The sequence below is a fragment of the Nicotiana tabacum genome, chromosome 9 (genome assembly GCF_000715075.1).
Source record: "Nicotiana tabacum cultivar K326 chromosome 9, ASM71507v2, whole genome shotgun sequence".
In the NCBI taxonomy this organism is placed as follows: Eukaryota; Viridiplantae; Streptophyta; class Magnoliopsida; order Solanales; family Solanaceae; genus Nicotiana; species Nicotiana tabacum.
This window is the reverse complement of record NC_134088.1, coordinates 31,413,873-31,431,207: the sequence shown is the minus strand read 5'-3', so window position 1 is coordinate 31,431,207 and position 17,335 is coordinate 31,413,873. Positions and strand designations below refer to the sequence as shown.

The following is a 17,335-nucleotide window of genomic DNA, read 5'->3' as shown; positions in this document are numbered from 1 at the left end:
ATCAGTAAATCAAATTGTTTTTACCTTTTATAGAATTGTACCTAAAGTAGGACTCCTCTACTATATACAGGGGGTCTGATAATTCATAAAGCACATCGTAACACACATTCCAAAGCAATATATCATTATTTTTTTCTGTTATTAGTTCTTCTGCTTTCGTTCATCAGTGCTTGTTGTTACGAGTCCAGATCAAGGGAAAATATTTCACTAAGGCTTAAATCGTCTTCCTTGTGTGGTTTGAGCTTACTTTATCCTTATTTATTTAATTTGTCTTTATTTGCTGCTTTGTGTTAACTAAATTTGCGTATCCTCAAAACTACTTACAAATTTAATTGCTATCAAATTTTGAAGGTAAATAGAATTGAAAAGATATCTAGATTGTAATTTTGGGTATGCTTAATGCTCAACCTCGCTTGAAAAAATAGCACTACCTTGTATGGTGATTGTCATCATCTAATCAACACACCACAATTAGTTCGATTTATTTTAGTTAAGTTACTTCAAGAATTTCTTATTACTTTCAAAAATTTAAAGCTTTCTTTATTATTTATTTTATTTTATAGGAATTTTACTAGTTCTAAAAATAGCTAATGTCACTCTATATTAAACTTTTCACATTAAGTTTCAGTACGTGACTTGTATAACCGTGACGACACTTTCAATAGTTACACTAAAACTCCATACAGGAGAAGTAAAATTTTCTTTCTACACTAAATTGTATGATCACATAAGTGAGAATCGTATGAAGAATATTTGGTTTATTTCTTATATTTAACTATTTTCCTCCTCACTAATTCTCTAGAAAACACAGTAAAACGCTCAATATCTATCTCAAAAGCTTTACTTCTGTTAGAACATGATTTTTCTTGGCACATGAACTTACCATCCGACAAAAAAACTTCCAGTACAAAGAACCAGTTTGTGAAGCAAAATGCAAGATATACGCTTATAATGGGGTGGGTTGTGTGGTTTGAATACGGCTTATGCCGGGATAAGTTAGGCTAAGATTAGTTATATTGAGATTAGTTATTTCGATATTATTTTTTATCCACTATTTGGTATGTTGTATTAAAAATGACAATTGCATAATTTATAAGAAGAAGTTATAAGTTATCCCGGCACTAATTACCTCACCCTCTACAAGGTATAAGTTATCTCGGTGCTAATTTTAATCCCGCAATAACTTATACCAAATTTGCTAACCAAACAAAATATTAAGATGATATTAAATTTTTATACCAACACTATACCTTCTTATACTTCATACCAAACTACCATAAGGTTTAGTATATATCACCCACATTCCACTAGTCAATGTTGGCGTATCATGTTCCATCGATGAAGCACTTTTCGGTTCACCACTATGGTCGGCAAGTGGGCCGGTCCAGGCTCGGGACCAGTTCGGGACCGCAGGCCAAACGGGTCAGGACCGTATGGGCCGGTTTTAGTGGGCCTGGGCCGATCTCGCGGGCAGGTCCTATGCTTTGGGCCTGCCAGGCCCGAGACCATTTGGCCCGCCAGGGACCGGGACCGGGACCGGCCCCAACGAATATATTTTTTAATTTTTTTTTAAAAAAAATATAGTCGTTGGCTATTTATAAAATAGCCTTTTAACCCCCCAACTTTGTTTTAATCCCAAACTTTTTATAATTACACTTTTTTCCTATTTTCAACTATAAATAGCCCCTCATTTTTTTATTTTTCTTACAAAATCATCAATCTATCATAATCTCTCTCTAATTTTCTTCTACAATTGCTACTATTGCTTACTTTGTTGTTACAATTCGTGAAACAATTATGAAGTTGGTGAATTGAAGTTTTCAACGATAATCAATTTTCAACAAGTTGTTCGTCAATTCGGTAAACTCGTTTCAACTCTTAAGTTTTAATATTATAGTTTTGTTTGTTTTATTTATTTTCTATTACTTTATTAATTAAGATGACTTCCTTAAAAAATAATTTGGTAAAATAAGGAAAAATTCAAGAGTGACGAATCTAGTACTCAATATGTTCCTCCTCCACTGCCCCGGGCTCTCCGAACCAAACTCCATATCCGTCCTACACCTGCTATTCTTGATAGCGATAATAGTTTATTACAATTTACTGAAAGTCAATTTTGCCATAATATTAGAGTTATTGAACAATTAGACCATGAATTAATGAATGCTCTTTATTCTAATCCAACTATTGATGAAAATGATGACGAAGAAGTAGATTTTGATGAAACTCAACCGGATGATGATACACCAACTAGTTCTGCTCCTGATGTTGACCCAACTAGTGACAACCTAGCAAACGGACAGAAATATTTCCCGTTTGGCCATTTTTACTCAACTAATTCCAGAAAATAAGGCTAAGTGTAAAACTTGTGGCACGAAGTTAGTTTTTAAATATTTTGGATCGCGGGGGAGGGGGACGGGAACTTTGGCTAGACACATATTGAAACACCCATATTGAAACACCCTCAAAATAAAGTAAAATATCTTCGTCTGAAAGCTTTGGCCGAGGGGAAAAGTCTACCTACTCCTAGTCAGGTTGACCCTAGTACCGGTTCAAATCAATTTCAACCGGTAATTAACACTGTTACCGGTGGTATTTTATATTATGATCCAAAAAAAGACCAGGAAGAATTGGCAAAAATGGTAACTATTATGTGTTTACCTTATAGTTTTCCTTCTGACCCTAACTTTGCGCATTATATTAGAATTTTTTTAATCCTACTTATAAAGGTTTTCCTCGCACAACCGTAAAGAGCGATATTTATAAATATAAACATGAATATGAATAATATTTGCCCTATTTATTTACTCATATAAATTATCGTGTTGCTATTACAACTGATATTGGTAGAAGTGGTAACGACTGTGATTATCTTACTGTTACCAATCATTGGATTGATGAGGATTGGATAATGCAAAAGCGCATTATTTCTTATAGAATAATTAATTCACGTCACACAGGGCAGTTTATTGCTAGCACAATTACAAATATTTGTAGATATTTTTGCATTAGTGATAAAATAATGTCAATTTAAATGGATAATACTACTAGTAACACAAATGCTATAGCCTTACTTACCACAACGCTAAATCCTGCATTTAGTGACATTTTTCATGTTAGATGTATTTGTTATAATTACCATTTAATTGTGGGTGATGGTATGAGAATTTTAAATATTGAAATTGAAAAGGTTAAAATGGCTCTTAACTGACTTTTTTATTAAAACCGCAGAAGTAGACTTAGAGAATATTTTAAAAGATGCGATGAATTTGGCCTAAGAGAAAGAAAGGTTCCTAAACCTTGTCCAACTAGATGGAATTACATGTATGAAAATTTGGTTGTTGCATATGAATATAGAAACCCCATAAACTCAACATTTAATGCACATGTAAGTGATGATGATGAGCACCTTACAAATGGGGATTGAGCTAATGTTAAAATACTTGTAGATTTTTTAGAAAAATTTCAGATTGCTACAAATGAATTTTCTGGGCAATATTATCCTACTATTTCTAACTGTTTAGTTTATATTGCAGAACTTGCAAATTTATTTGCTCATTTTTCAGCGGGTGGGGAAATTTATAAACTTGTTATTGATTCTATGAGAAAAAAGTTTTAAAAATATTTTTTCCCTATTCCTCCTATTTATGGTATTTTTACTTTGTTAAATCCTTGTATGAAATTAGGAGGTCCTCATTTTTTGTATGAAACTGTTTATAATGGTTTAGCACTTGAAGATGAGGAATTGTCTCAACTTCCGGAAGCAATAGCCACAATTAGAATAAATGCTCAAACTATTTTTAATACTTATCAAGTTGCATTAAATTATGCTAGACCAAATGTTCCAACTCCTTCTTCTTCTGATTCTCAATCATCTAAAAGAACTGCGGGAGTAAAACCACTTAGTGCTTGGGCGAGGTTTAGGGGTTCTCAAGGTTCTAGTAGTAGTGATTTTTCACAACTAAATGAGCTTGAAGTATATTTGTCGCAGGGAATTGAGGAAGTGAATCTCGACGACTCATTTAATCTTTTGGAATAGTGGAAGGACAAAGAAAAACACTTTCCAGTTCTTTCAAGGATGACCCGAGACATTTTAACTATTCAAGATTCAACAGTGGCATTAGAGAGCGCTTTCAATCAAGCAAGACTTCAACTCGGTGATTCTAGAGCGTCTATGAGGGAGAGCTTGGAAAAATCAGTACTTTTCAGAGATTGGATCCGGTCGGAAAGAAGAAATTTTGGACTTGCTGAATCACAACCAGATGAAGACGAAGCATACGAAGAAATGCTAGCTGAACTTGCGGAGGATGTTGCTTCGCCCGGAAGTGGCGATGACCAAGCTGCTTTTCCGTCACCACCAACGAAAATTCCTCCGGACCTTGATAGATTTATGAAGTTTGTAAGAGATACCATGTAACTTGTATGAACAAAAATTAGTATGTATTATGTAACTTGTATTTTGGCACATCTTGATTAGTTTCTTTTTCTTTTCAATGGTGGTATTAGCACCTTGTTGTGCTCATTCCATAGGGGGATGAAGACTAAGAAAGATATTGCCATATTTTTAATGATATAATAAAATTATAAGGCATATCTCTTTACAATATTTTTGTCTTTAGACTTAGTTATTATTTTTAACATCCTTTTGTCTCTAATTTCTATTTATTTTTTTTAAAAATCCGTTGGGCCCACTTAGCCCATTTAGCCCACGGGCCGGGACCGTTTAGCCAGTGACCAAACGGTCCCGGTCCCGATCCCGGGCCGATCCCTATAAAAAGACCGTTGTCCGGGACCATTTAGCCCGTTTAATTTGGGACCGGCCCTAGACCAGGACCGTTTAGACCGGACCACTTAGCTCGTTTAGGCCCGGGACCGGCCCACTTGCCACCCTTATTCACCACTAATTACACTATTCATTAAAAATGACATGAACATTAGAATCAATGACATTACATGGACTCACATTGCATTAGCAATATCATCAAACTGATAGTGTCGAACGAGCTCCCTTTTACTAGGGAGGAAAAGTATAGTAAAAGAGAGTAATAAAAGGAAAATTCATTAAAAAGGACATGAAATGACAGTGAATCTAGGTATGGATTTAAACCCGAACATCTAGGAAAAAACTAAATATTTGATGGAAGGACATGAAGTTCATCCTCCCATTATAATAGGAAATCATTATATCTTGAAATTAATTTATCAAGTTAATAATAAAATTCATGGGCTTTCTAATGGACACTATGCGCTTGCTACACAATGACTTCTTAAAGGAAGAGCCAATCCTATATTTTTTTTTAATTTTAAGAAAGAAAATTCAGAAAAATATATTAATAAACGTTGAAATATATTATATATACAAATGATAGGATAGGGCTAATGTGGTAATCTTCACAGAGATTTTGGATAAGCTTTGATGAATAAGAGAATGAGGAGATTTAAAACCCTTAAATATACTTATGAGTAGGTTTTATCTTTTAATTTTGTCAAAAGTGGGTACTTTTGGTCTCCGTTAAATACTTAACAAACTCTAAATGTTAGATTTAATATGAATTATGAAAAAAAATCTAACCAGAAACAATAGAAAAGTCAATCAAATTCAGAATTTTGCAATACAAAAAACTAACAAGCACAAAAAATAAACAAATAGTAGCAAAAATTACACCTCAATAGACTGATCCAGACACCATAAATAAATTAAAATAGTAGAATTTCAAAAACTTCACCTTCAGATATGAGTTCCCGGTTACATCTTTTTTTTTTTTTTTAATTAACAACCAAAATTTATTAAATATTTGAGTAATTTGACAAAGTACAAAAGTATCACTTTTAACAAACTATTTTAAACCTACACCAAACAGAAGGGATATGTTTGTCATTTTACCATAATTCTATCCTCGATTTAGACGTTCATAGTCTTCCAAAAACCATCGAGCCTCAGTCTCATCACTGTGGCGCAGACTCGTAAGTCTTCTTCCCCAAGTTCTCATTTGCACTTTGATTCAAATTATTTTCTTGGAATTTATGCTCAAAATTTTAAACTGCATTTTTCTTGATTATTTTGTGTGCAGAAAATGGGGAAAGTTTTAGGATTTTTGATTCTAGCGGTGTGTACATTGATCTGTGAAGCTGCTATCTTCAAACCCATTTCAGATTCTCACCGATCTGCAGCTTTAGATTTGCTTACACCCAAAGATGGATCTTTTGAAAGGTTTAATTAAACCCTCAATAAACCCATTTGTGTTCTTGGATTTGTTGAGTGTGTAGTGTTTGAGAAAGAGTAATATGGTTAAAAGGGTTTCTGTAGCAGGTGATTTGTGGTTGATCCTTTTGATGGCTTGGCAGAATTTTGAACGTTGGCTTGTTAATTGTACAAATTTTACGTTGATGATGATTATGAAGCTAAAATTTTTGAGCCGGATCTCATTCCCGTATTGACCTTTTACTCCCTTCATCCCAAGTTATGTCACAATGTTTGACTGGACACAGAGTTCAGAAAAGAAGAAAGAATTTCGAAGCTTGTGATTAAACAAGCCATAGATATTTGTGTGACCATAAATCATATCATAAGGGTAAAATGAGTAGTTTAAAGTTGTATTGTTTTTAAATATGGGGAGGCGCTATTCTTTTGGGACAAATCAAAAAGGAAAGTGTGTCACATAAAATGGGATGAAGAGAGTTGTATTCACTATGCCATTTTGAGTACCATTGATGATGGGGAAAATAATTGTAGATAGGAGTTAATAGCAGTTTGGTCAAATTTGGGGTTAAGTATACAGTGTTATACAGGTTACACCCAACCTGGGTGTTTTATTATGAATAGTAGTATCTGTTGATGAGCTCTAAACTATGTCATCTACATATCTGAAGTGCTTATGTTTGATATCATTTGAGGGTCCAGAATGAATAATATAATGCTTTGGCTACCTAAAACAAAATTTTGAGTGAGTATTAATTACCTGAGGAATAACTTCACAAGTTCGAATCTTGACTGGTGAACCAAGTCTAGTATTTGAGTGGAGAATGGTAAAGGGGTGGGTCCAGTATTTATCTGGTTTTGAAGCTGCTAATAGTGGATATCTTGGTTATAATATTTCTTAACTGAGGAATAGTTTGGTTATTGGCAATCTAGAAATTTTGCTTGATGTATTTTTTGAAACTCTTCCTGCAGCTCCCCAGCAAGAAATAAAGGGGTGAAAGGAAAAACAATGTTTGGCTACCTATCTACTTACTTCATAAAAAAAAATGTTTGGCTACCTTATTAGTCGATTGTTATCAGAATCTGATGGAGCTGGGGATGAACACAGTTGATGCTCATTGTGCTCTCTGTGTTAAAATTTGTTGATAGTCACCTATAGCAAAAATGTTAAGTTGGCACTCTTTGTGCGACAGTCAGGAAAAAGTTCCTTTTTTCTTTGCATTTTTACTAACTTATAGCTGATATTTTTTTGTATCTTGCAAATTCAGTTGTATGTGTCTAGCTGTTGATTATTTTACCTCTTTTCAGCCTTGAAGTGACATACAAGGCCTTAAGGTCATTTGAGGTTCTTGGAACTGGAAAACAGCCTGACATCAAGGCGGTTACATGTAAATCAGTGGTGGATACTCTTAGGTCTCCATCTTCAGCATCGAAGGATTTGTTTCAAGCATTGAGAGTCAATAGGATATTGAAGTGCGAGCTTAACAATGAGGCTTTTGCTGTATGTTTAAGCTTACTGCTGATTTGATTTATGATAATGACTTTTGGTGCATTATATTCACTTATATCTCTTCCTTAATCTTTCTGCTCTACCGCTGGGTTTATGTGAAGGGCATAGCCTCTAGACTTAAGGATAACGTGAACAGTGCTGGCTCACTTCTCGACTACTACTATTCAGTTGAAAGTTTAGTCCTTATCGAGGTAATGCAACATGGAGAAATGTCTCATAGTTTCTTTTATATTATACCCGACAGTAACTGATACTGATACTGATACTCCTTTCCCCTCTTGAACCCCTCTAAAGAATGATAACAAAAGCAGATAAAAAGAAAAGCTGAAGCTTCTCAGTATATATTCTGTATGGAGTTGCTCCTGAGCTTCATAAGGGAATTGGATATCGTCAAGATACGATTTTCTCTGTTTTTTACTTGTGACTATCTCCTCTGTAGGGTCAAGCTTCTGAAGTTGATGTACACCTTGGAGGTGCTGATTCAGTTTTCCGTGCCATAAAGGTTTCAAAGTGCACTTGCTGTTATGATTTACATAACATTCGTCAATATTTGTTGCTGTAATATTTGGTGTAAGAATGCATATTGACACTTGAGAGCTCTTGGCAGGCTCTTAGCCAAAGTGATGGAAGATGGCGCTATAGCTCCAACAATCCCGAGTCTAGTACATTTGCTGCAGGTGATTATTTTCTATAGAAGACAATAGTCTAGCATTATACTGGAAAAAGTTGTCTATCTGTATATATGGCTCCCTAAGGTCCTCCCTCTTCTTGCTTGAATGCTTTATCGCTAATTTCTTTTGTTGCTATTTTTTCATGGTTAAAATATTCTCTTACAGGAATTGCACTTGAGAGCCTGGCTGGTGTCATTTCATTAGCATCTTCTGAGATTGATCGTTCTCTGGTGAGTCATACTTCTCCTTTCTATGGAAAGCCCAGTTACCGCTTGTAATCCTCCTGGTCGGTGCTATTAAAGGGTCGCATAAGCCTGAAGCTAGGTGTAGCATAGGCTAGGTGCTTCGCTTTGCTTAAGGGCACTTATGTGTAGGCGTCAACATGCTAACTGCTAAGAGGTTCATTTCAGTACCTATAGACTCACTCTTAATGAGGGCCGTATGACCAATAAATATACCTGCGATATTAATTGCTAAGGAAACGTGCCGGATGGATGTGATAAGGCCCCCCCTCCTTTTGTTTTTATAATAAGCAGATCTGAGCATCAGAAACTCACAGCACTGATAAGCGGATGATGGAGAAGAAATCAATTGGATGGATACATCAGGGTTTATGAATATGACATTAGAAACGTAGTATAAGAACTAATAAATTTGAATTAAAATTTAACTAGTTTTTGAACCTGATTAGCAGTTTAATACACTGGTCAGTGTTTTTTCAGTACACTAGTCACTGGTCATTGTTTTTTCAGTTCATTTTGATGGTATTGAATGTGAGTTTCTGACTGCTATCACTGGAGAGGTTACTGAATATGGTATTTGCATATGTTTCATTTGCCTCCTTATTTTGCCACTTAATATGCATTTTTTGTGTGGATTCAAGCTTACTTATTACAAGATGTCACGATTTGGGAATAGGGAGTGATGGCAGATTTGCTGAGTAATTTTCTAAAGCGATCAAGAAAATCATACTATACCCCTCATGTGATACTAATATCTGAAGCTTTGTGTTTTTGTTTTCTCATGTTGCAAAAAGGATGAAAAAAGTTTATATACTCTTAGGGGTCGTTTGGTAGGGTGTACAAGAATAGTACTGTATAGGGTGTATTAGTAATGCAAGGATTAGTAATAATGGGGTTAGTTATGCGGGGATTATTTCTTATCGACGGTTTGGTTTGGTGTATTAAAAATAACATGCATTGCATAAATTTTAAAAATAAATGTTTGTTTACAAAAGTACTCTTTGAAAAACATTTGAAAGGATTTGAAAAAGTTTTGAAAGGGCACTTCTGTCTTTATACATGCTTATTCATGTATTAAAAATCATGGTATTGCTAATGCCATGGTTTGCTATGTATAAGAATAATACTGAATAGAGTGTATTAGTTATACATAGGTTTAAAATAACTACCAAATAAGGGATTAGTAGTACCAAAGCTAATACATGTATTATTTTTCCTTATACATCCTACCAAATGACCCCTTACATGTTTGAGGGGGTGCACATACAGGAGATAAAGCAGAGACAAAGGATTGCCAGTCACTTGATGCCATATTGCATGTATCTATAAATATGTCTAGGCAGCATTGAGTTTTGTGGGACCAATATGTCAGCTTATGTGCTGAAGCTGTCTTATGCTTCACTTGGAAGTACATTATATGTTATCAGCTTTCTGATTTTTGTTTAATCTTTCCCCATGTGAATGCTTCGTTCTTTTGTGAGATAACTAGTTTTCTACCGCTATTTTTTTCTGTCGGCAGATTAGCCTGGTGAAAAATGACATATCGAAGCTTCTGGACGGTGTTGAGAAATATGGTATCCACCTCTTTTGTTCTTTCCTATGTTCTCCTTTCTCTTATGTTCACTCTTAATTCTTCTTTGCTTTTCTAGGTTGTCAGTAGCTGATAGGAAATTTTGCTTGAGATTTCCCTGTTCTAAGATCTGAACTTACGTCGGTGTACACGGATGTGCCTATGCTATATAGAATAAATGGCATTAGATGTTTTTAAATGTTTTAGGTCTGCGTATTCATTTGGATGCACCAGATAAAATCTCCTTACTTGTCAAAGCTTTACTTTTAGATACCGCAAAAGACATGGTGTTCTAATTTATCTTGTATTCCTTGCTAGCCAAGAAAGAAAGAAAAACATATAGCCTATATAAATTATATGAATTTTTGTGATTTTTCGTCATAGCAGGTGATATTGCTGTGTTAAAAAGGTGTTATATTTCTTTTCCATATCATTCATTAAGAAAGAAATTTAGAGCTCTTGCTTTTGTGATTTAGTATGTTAGCTGTTTTTCTTTATATTGGAAGTTCAAGTGAAAGTATTTATTAGTGTATGCAGCAAGTTAAAACAAAGTGAAACATGTTAGGTGCCCTCGGCCCTCCTTATGATCCTTGTTTGGTAACATACATTAGGTCCCTCCTTATGTCAGGTGCCGGCCAAGAAAATAAATAAAACGTATAGTTCATAAAAATATTGCGAATTTTGTCATTTTTTGTCAGAGTAGGTGATACTGTTGTATGTTAAACAGGTATTATTTCTCTGTTCCATACAATTACCCAAGAAAAAAACTTAGTGCTCTTCCTTTTATATATTAGTATTATTTAGTAGAGAAACAAAGGATTTAGTATGATTTCCTTGCTGTTTTCTTGATATTGAAAGTTCAAGTGAAAGTGTTTATTAGTGGATGCTGCAAGTTAAAACAAGGTGAAACATGTCAGGTGCTTCCTTATGTTTCCTCATTTGATAACCGAGCAATTTCTTTAGTCCTTTCCAGTTATGGAGAACGATTATACGCTTAGAAAATGATCTTTGATTTTGAGGTACCTCACCTTTTCTTGTGGTGAATGTTCCCTGTTTTTTTTTTTGGGTGGAGAACTTGTGTACTATCCCATAATGAAAGGTTGAATCTATATTTCACTCCAATTGATGTAAGAAGGCTGAAACCTGGTTGTACCTTCTTACTCTGGAGAAATACATAACACGTAAATTTGTTTTCATATATTTGACTCGAAAATGTTTGTGTTTGATGAGCTGGTTGAGAAAGATGTAAGGAAGGGGAGCCAGAAGCCAAGTATGTTTTATTGGAATGGTCTGATGGACAAAAGTGAAAATAATTACTGTTGTATCTGGTGCTATTTGATTGAGAAGTTCGATGCGCTTAGTCTTTGACACATTCGCTAGATGCTACTTATGCGTTTTGTAGTTTTCCCAAGAAGGAACTAATTAGATTCGTTCTACGTTATTAAAAAACAAGAACTCGATACAGTTCTAGCCTATTTAGAGCCGACGCTGCAGTTTGCCGAATCAGGCTCGCAAACTCAGTGTCATTCTAAAAACAATTGTCATGTTACAGATGATGGGGCTTATTACTTTGATGAAAAGCTTGTTGATGCTCATGGATATCAGAGTCCCCTATCAGCTTCATCAGCTGTGGTGCGTGGTATCACAGCATTTGCCATAGCATCTGATGAAGATTTAAATGTACGGTAGTCTAATACTTGATGTTTTCGTATTTTTTTCAACTATCATATGAAAGCTTGATAATAATTTCCTCTATTATAAGCAGCTTCCAGGTGACAAAATCTTAGGTTTAGCAAGGTTTTTCCTCGGTGTCGGAATTCCTGGAAATGCAGAAGACTTGTTTTATCAACTTGATGCACTGGCTTCCTTAGAAAACAATAGGTGGGTGACTACGATTTACTCCATTTTCCCTTTTCCCAAATCCAGTATTTCAGGGAATTTGTTTATGTCTAGTAAAGTTCAATTTCAGATGAAGCACCATAGCAGCTAGCAGCATTCTTTACTTATATATGTCACAAATTTATTTTCTATATACAGGGTCTCCATTCCTTTGATTTTGTCGCTCCCGACTGCTGTGCTTTCATTGACTAGGAAAGACCAGCTTAAGGTGTGGCACGTTGATCTCTTTTTCCTCAAGTTTTGATTACTTATTATTCTCTTTAGTTTTCCTCCACACTTGTTTATTCTTACCACTCATTTTGGATTTAAGTTACACTGACGCCTTTTTCTTATTTTTTTGTTTCTTTAGCGATAACTATAGTATACTAACAAGGATATTGGCTTGAAAGACTGGTTTAGATTTAAAAAAATGATGGCTTGAAAGGGGTTTTCTCACAATAAGGTTAAGTGGGCCTTATTTTACAAGTACAAGTCAGCATTGTTGCTTGTACAAAAAAAAAAAACCCCTTCTTGCTTGTACAGAGTATTTGGTTGTCTTGGTTGTTTTAAGTGCTCACCAATGGATCGCAATTGTTGACATTTGTCATTCTTAAAATTAGGTGAACGTAAACACTGTTTTGGGCTCTGCTGCACCTTCTCTGTCAGTCAAACTCAAGCAGATCTTCACCTCTGGTTCCAAAGATGCTTCTATCATTGATCAGGTGCATAGGGTTTTTGTTTGTGATCGAATGCAGCTGATGGAAATCTAGTATATTTTGATTAAAATAGTATAGATATCTTTTCTTTTCCTTAACTTTAATTTGTTTGAAATTTGTGCTCTGCAGGATCTCAAATTTGACCCTGAAAATGCTGTGCATTTCTTAGATGTATTGCCAGAGAACATTGACGGTGGCAGTTACGTTTTTACTTTTGAGGTATGGCCTCTGATTCCCTTTTCCTTGTTAAAATGTTCAGCTTCTCATTCCCCCTCCCTCAGAATCTCTCACGCCTTCAACTTGATTCTTTTTTTATCTCCGACCTTTCTTTTCTGGATGATCTTCTAGATTGTCCTTCACAATCCAGAGGATAAAAAGATCTATGCCGCTGGAGGACGAACAAAAGTACCCATATACGTGACAGGATTTGTCAAAGTTGACCATGCAGAGGTTGCTGTTCTCGACAGCGATCTTGGTAATGTGGAAACTCAAAAGAGGTATGTGCTTTTCTGCTGTCTCTTTTCTCAATGTCCATGACACATATATACTTCAACGAGCGCTTTTCTGTTATAATCATTGACTATTTATTTGTCCTATTGTCTTCATTTACTGATACTTTGTATTGTTGATTACCGTTGACTTGTTTCTGGTATGATAAATGCAAGTATCATGCCTCAAAATACGAAACATATTTGCGGATAGTTTAGTATAACATTCATTCCTGACTGCTGCTGTATGCTCAAAACTAAAGCTAGTAGTGTGAGACTTCTATTCTGCCCACCCTATCTAGTAAGAGCCTCTAAAGCTATGTTTAACACTGAAAAGTTTGTTCCTTTCCTGTTTTGACATTTTTAGCTATTCATTGTAGAAGGAAATATTAAGTAGGTCTAAGATTTTTTTCTACGTGCTGTATCACGTTGTCATTAATTAAATTTGAAGAACTGGCCATCTTTGTATGCGATCTTACATCAACTGTAATATCAATTTACATAATGTTATTCTTTCTCTTAATGATGGTGGTATTAAGTCTAGTAAATTGCGCACATCTCGACTAATCCACCGAGTCACTACAGCCTACAAGCATAGGTGTTGGGTAATCCTGCTCCGTTAAGGGTAGAGCAGTTAGGCTCACAATAAGAGTGATAATTCACACCAAATGTTGTAGCTGGAATTGAACCTGGGACCTCCGAGTTACTTGTCTCAACAACTTAGTCATCCCTTCGGGAACTTCACATAACACGAACGTTTATTCAAGCATCTTTCAAGAGGGTTAATAATCAAAATTTTGTTGTAGTTGGTTAACTTGAAAATTATCTGCAAGTGTTTATCGAAGCTATGCAATTCTCTAATTTTAGATTAATAATAGAATTCATAGAATCAGCTTAGTTGGGTCATAGAATTCATAGAATTAATAATAGAATTCTCTAATTCTAATGCAATTCTCTATGCCAATAATGCTTGGTCTTTACTTTCACAGAATTTACAGTATTCTTCACTGTACGTTTGCTCTTCTTTTTCCCCTTTTTCATATTTCTTTTTGGGTTAAATACATTTTTCCTTCGCCTTTTGATCTTTTTTTTCCTTTTTAAATGTTTTAGTTTGTGAACCTGAAGAGTGCATCTCCATTTGCCACTTTACGCTTAACAGGGCACAAGTGAACTGCTGAACTAGGCTCAAGCTTGTCTCTTCTACCTTTCTTGAAGAGCCAAGAGGAACCACCTTCTATTATGATACACTGGAAACTTTATTCAATACGTTTCTAACGCTTTAACACCTGTCTTTTCCATGTTAGTGGTGAATACGAATGCATTATTCTGTGCTGTTTTATTAGCTTGGTCGAAGTTCTTTTTTGATAAAGATGTCCTATTGAAGGTTTTCCTTTTCTGTATCTAGACGGTTAGTTTTGATTCTATTTACATTGCATCACTATCTACCCTATTTAGATTTCTAAAACTTTCACTCGAGAAACTTAAAGGGTGATTCAAACCTTCAAGTAGTTCATAGGATTTACCTTTACATAACTTCCATCACATCGTATGACTTCCTTGATTTAATGGAAGGTGCAATTTTTTCATTTCTAATTATTATCATTTGAGTACTGTCTTGTTAACTTTTTCATGCTGTTTTTTTATACTGTCATATGTACAATTCTATGCCAACTGATACTAGTTGAAAATTGTGCAAGCATCGTATATGTGCCTTCACCACATCGATAGTTTATCTTTCTCTATGTGTGTTCTTTTACAGGCTTGATTTGGCTGGGGAGAACACTATCTCTCTCTCAGCAAACCATCTTCAAAAGCTACGGTTGTCATTCCAATTAACTTCTCCTCTAGGGAATGCTTTTAAGCCGCACCAGGTTGGAGGCTCACCTTATCCTTTTAGCGAACGGTTCTATAATAGCCAGTTGGTGGGCTTACCGATTTCCTCTGCAGGCTTTCCTCAAGTTGAGACATGAGAGCAAAGTGGAACACATCTTTGTGGTGGGAAATTCTGGAAAAAAATTTGAAATAATACTAGTTAAGTTTTCTAAATCATTTCTCTCTCTCTCTCTCTCTCTCTCTCTCTCTCTCTCTCTCTCTCTCTCTCTCTCTCTCTCTCTCTCTCTCTCTCTCTCTCTCTCTCTCTACTTACTTTGACATAGGGAGGAGTATGGACTTATTTCTGAATTCGGCACAACTTCTTAGAAGTTATTCCAATTTATTACCATATTGATGCTCGCAGTTGATGTGGTTGGTGATTTGCTATTGGATTTTTGTCTAGCTAAACATTAATAGTTTCCTAGCCTCAAGTTCCAATCCCAATAAAAAGCATCACTAAAATTGCTGTATCTCCAATACCAACAATGACTGGAAGAGCTAACCCCTGTATTTAAATGGCTTTCTGCTTTGTAGGATTTTCTTGGACTAGTCGAGAAGTTTTTCTATCTATCAGGTAGATATGACATTCAACTTACAGTTGGGGATGCTGTCATGGTAAGTATTGATTTTTAGCTCCATAAATGCTCTACATATTGTGTCACATTTTGGCCAATTTTTAAGCAGAACAGCAGTAAAGAAATTTCTTCTAATGATTCCTGGGGTTCGTTGAATTTTCCTCCAGGAGAACTCGTTCTTCCAACATCTGGGTTCAATTGAATTAGATCTACCAGAGCCTCCAGAAAAGGCAGCTCGCCCTCCACAAGCTGTTGACGCTTCCTCAAGATTTGGGCTCAAGGCAGAAATATCACACATATTCAGAGCTCCGGAAAAAAGACCTCCTAAGGAGCTTTCACTCACCTTTCTGGCCCTTGTTCTCTTGCCATTCGTTGGATTTTTGGTGGGGGTAATGCTCTCGAATTCTTTTCTTAATTAGTTGATTGTGATGAACGGTAGTGTGTTCTCCTTTATCAAAAGAGATAACAGCTATATGATTGCTTCGTCTCCAATTGTTTGCTTTGCCTTGGATTTGATCCAAAGCTTTATATTCCTCTCTTATAATACTTTTGTTGTGGTTAATTTTTTGTGCTTTAATATCTCCTCAGCTTTTGAGGCTGCAAGTCAACCTGAAGAACTTCCCAAAAGCATCAGCACCTGCTACATTTGCCATTCTTTTCCACCTTGGCATTGCAGCTGTCTTATCACTCTATCTTCTATTCTGGTTGCAGGTCTGTCCATGCTATCTTTTTTCTCTGGATCTCCTTTATATGAGAATTCATCGACTTCCGTTTAGCAGCATTTCTATTACTTCATTTTTTATTTAGGAAACAACACGAGGAGACAGAAGGAAATTAGTTCAACTTCTATCTATCTATTCCTCCTTAAACTAAACTGATTTTTGGTCTAATTCAAAAACACTGGTGGTTCAGTTTTCGGAAGTTGGAAGTACAAATCCTAACGAATAGTTATAGTACATCAACAAGGTTTTGGAATGCCTTGTGTTTGATTTAACAATTCTGAAACTTTGGAATCTGTAAACTGAAAGTTACTCTGTGCTGTGTTCACCTATGCTCTATATCTGTGGAAAGCTTTCTAATTTAACTTGTCTGATACTCTGATTTATTTGTTCGGCTTGTTTACGTGTTTATACTTGCTAATAACTACACATACTTATTTGCTTCTTTGCGTGCAGCTGAATCTATTCACAGCACTTAAAGCACTTGGCATTTTAGGGATCTTCTTGATGTTTGTCGGGCACAAAACCCTTGCATATCTAGCATCATCATCTGCCAAGCTGAAATCAGCCTAATTTAGAAAGATTTCTTTTTATAACTTGTAGATGGTGAGGAAACATTATAGAGAAAAAAGAGGGTTGGATGTATCCAATTTTGTTGTAGGACAAGGGTACCTATTCAGTATGTAATTGCACCAGATTTTGTCTTCAAATTATAGTAAAAGATTGGAATTTGCTACTTTATGCACAACTTTCAACCTTGGTTAGGCCCCTGGGCTTTGGTCTGGTGGTAAGAACACAATGCACGGTGTAGGTTCAGTGCACGGCATGAGTTTGAATCTTGTTGAAGATAAAATTCTGGCATTTAAGTGAAGAAAGGTAGAGAGGCGGATTCATA

The 17,335-nt window shown here is 35.4% G+C and overlaps 1 protein-coding gene across 1 annotated transcript; it reads left to right on the top strand.

The window, feature by feature from the left end:
• The first annotated feature begins 5,826 nt into the window (after positions 1–5,826).
• LOC107802106 (dolichyl-diphosphooligosaccharide--protein glycosyltransferase subunit 2) lies at positions 5,827–17,178 on the top strand. The gene is made up of 20 exons (XM_016625548.2): positions 5,827–5,964; positions 6,072–6,211; positions 7,508–7,700; positions 7,811–7,900; positions 8,149–8,211; positions 8,317–8,386; positions 8,546–8,610; positions 10,142–10,196; positions 11,745–11,872; positions 11,958–12,073; positions 12,230–12,299; positions 12,691–12,792; positions 12,916–13,005; positions 13,135–13,283; positions 15,034–15,145; positions 15,222–15,305; positions 15,681–15,761; positions 15,889–16,110; positions 16,310–16,432; positions 16,897–17,178. The coding sequence occupies exons 2-20, from the start codon at positions 6,075–6,077 to the stop codon at positions 17,011–17,013; spliced, it is 2,067 nt and encodes a 688-aa protein (XP_016481034.2). The 5' UTR covers positions 5,827–5,964; positions 6,072–6,074; the 3' UTR covers positions 17,014–17,178.
• The last annotated feature ends 157 nt before the right edge of the window (positions 17,179–17,335 follow it).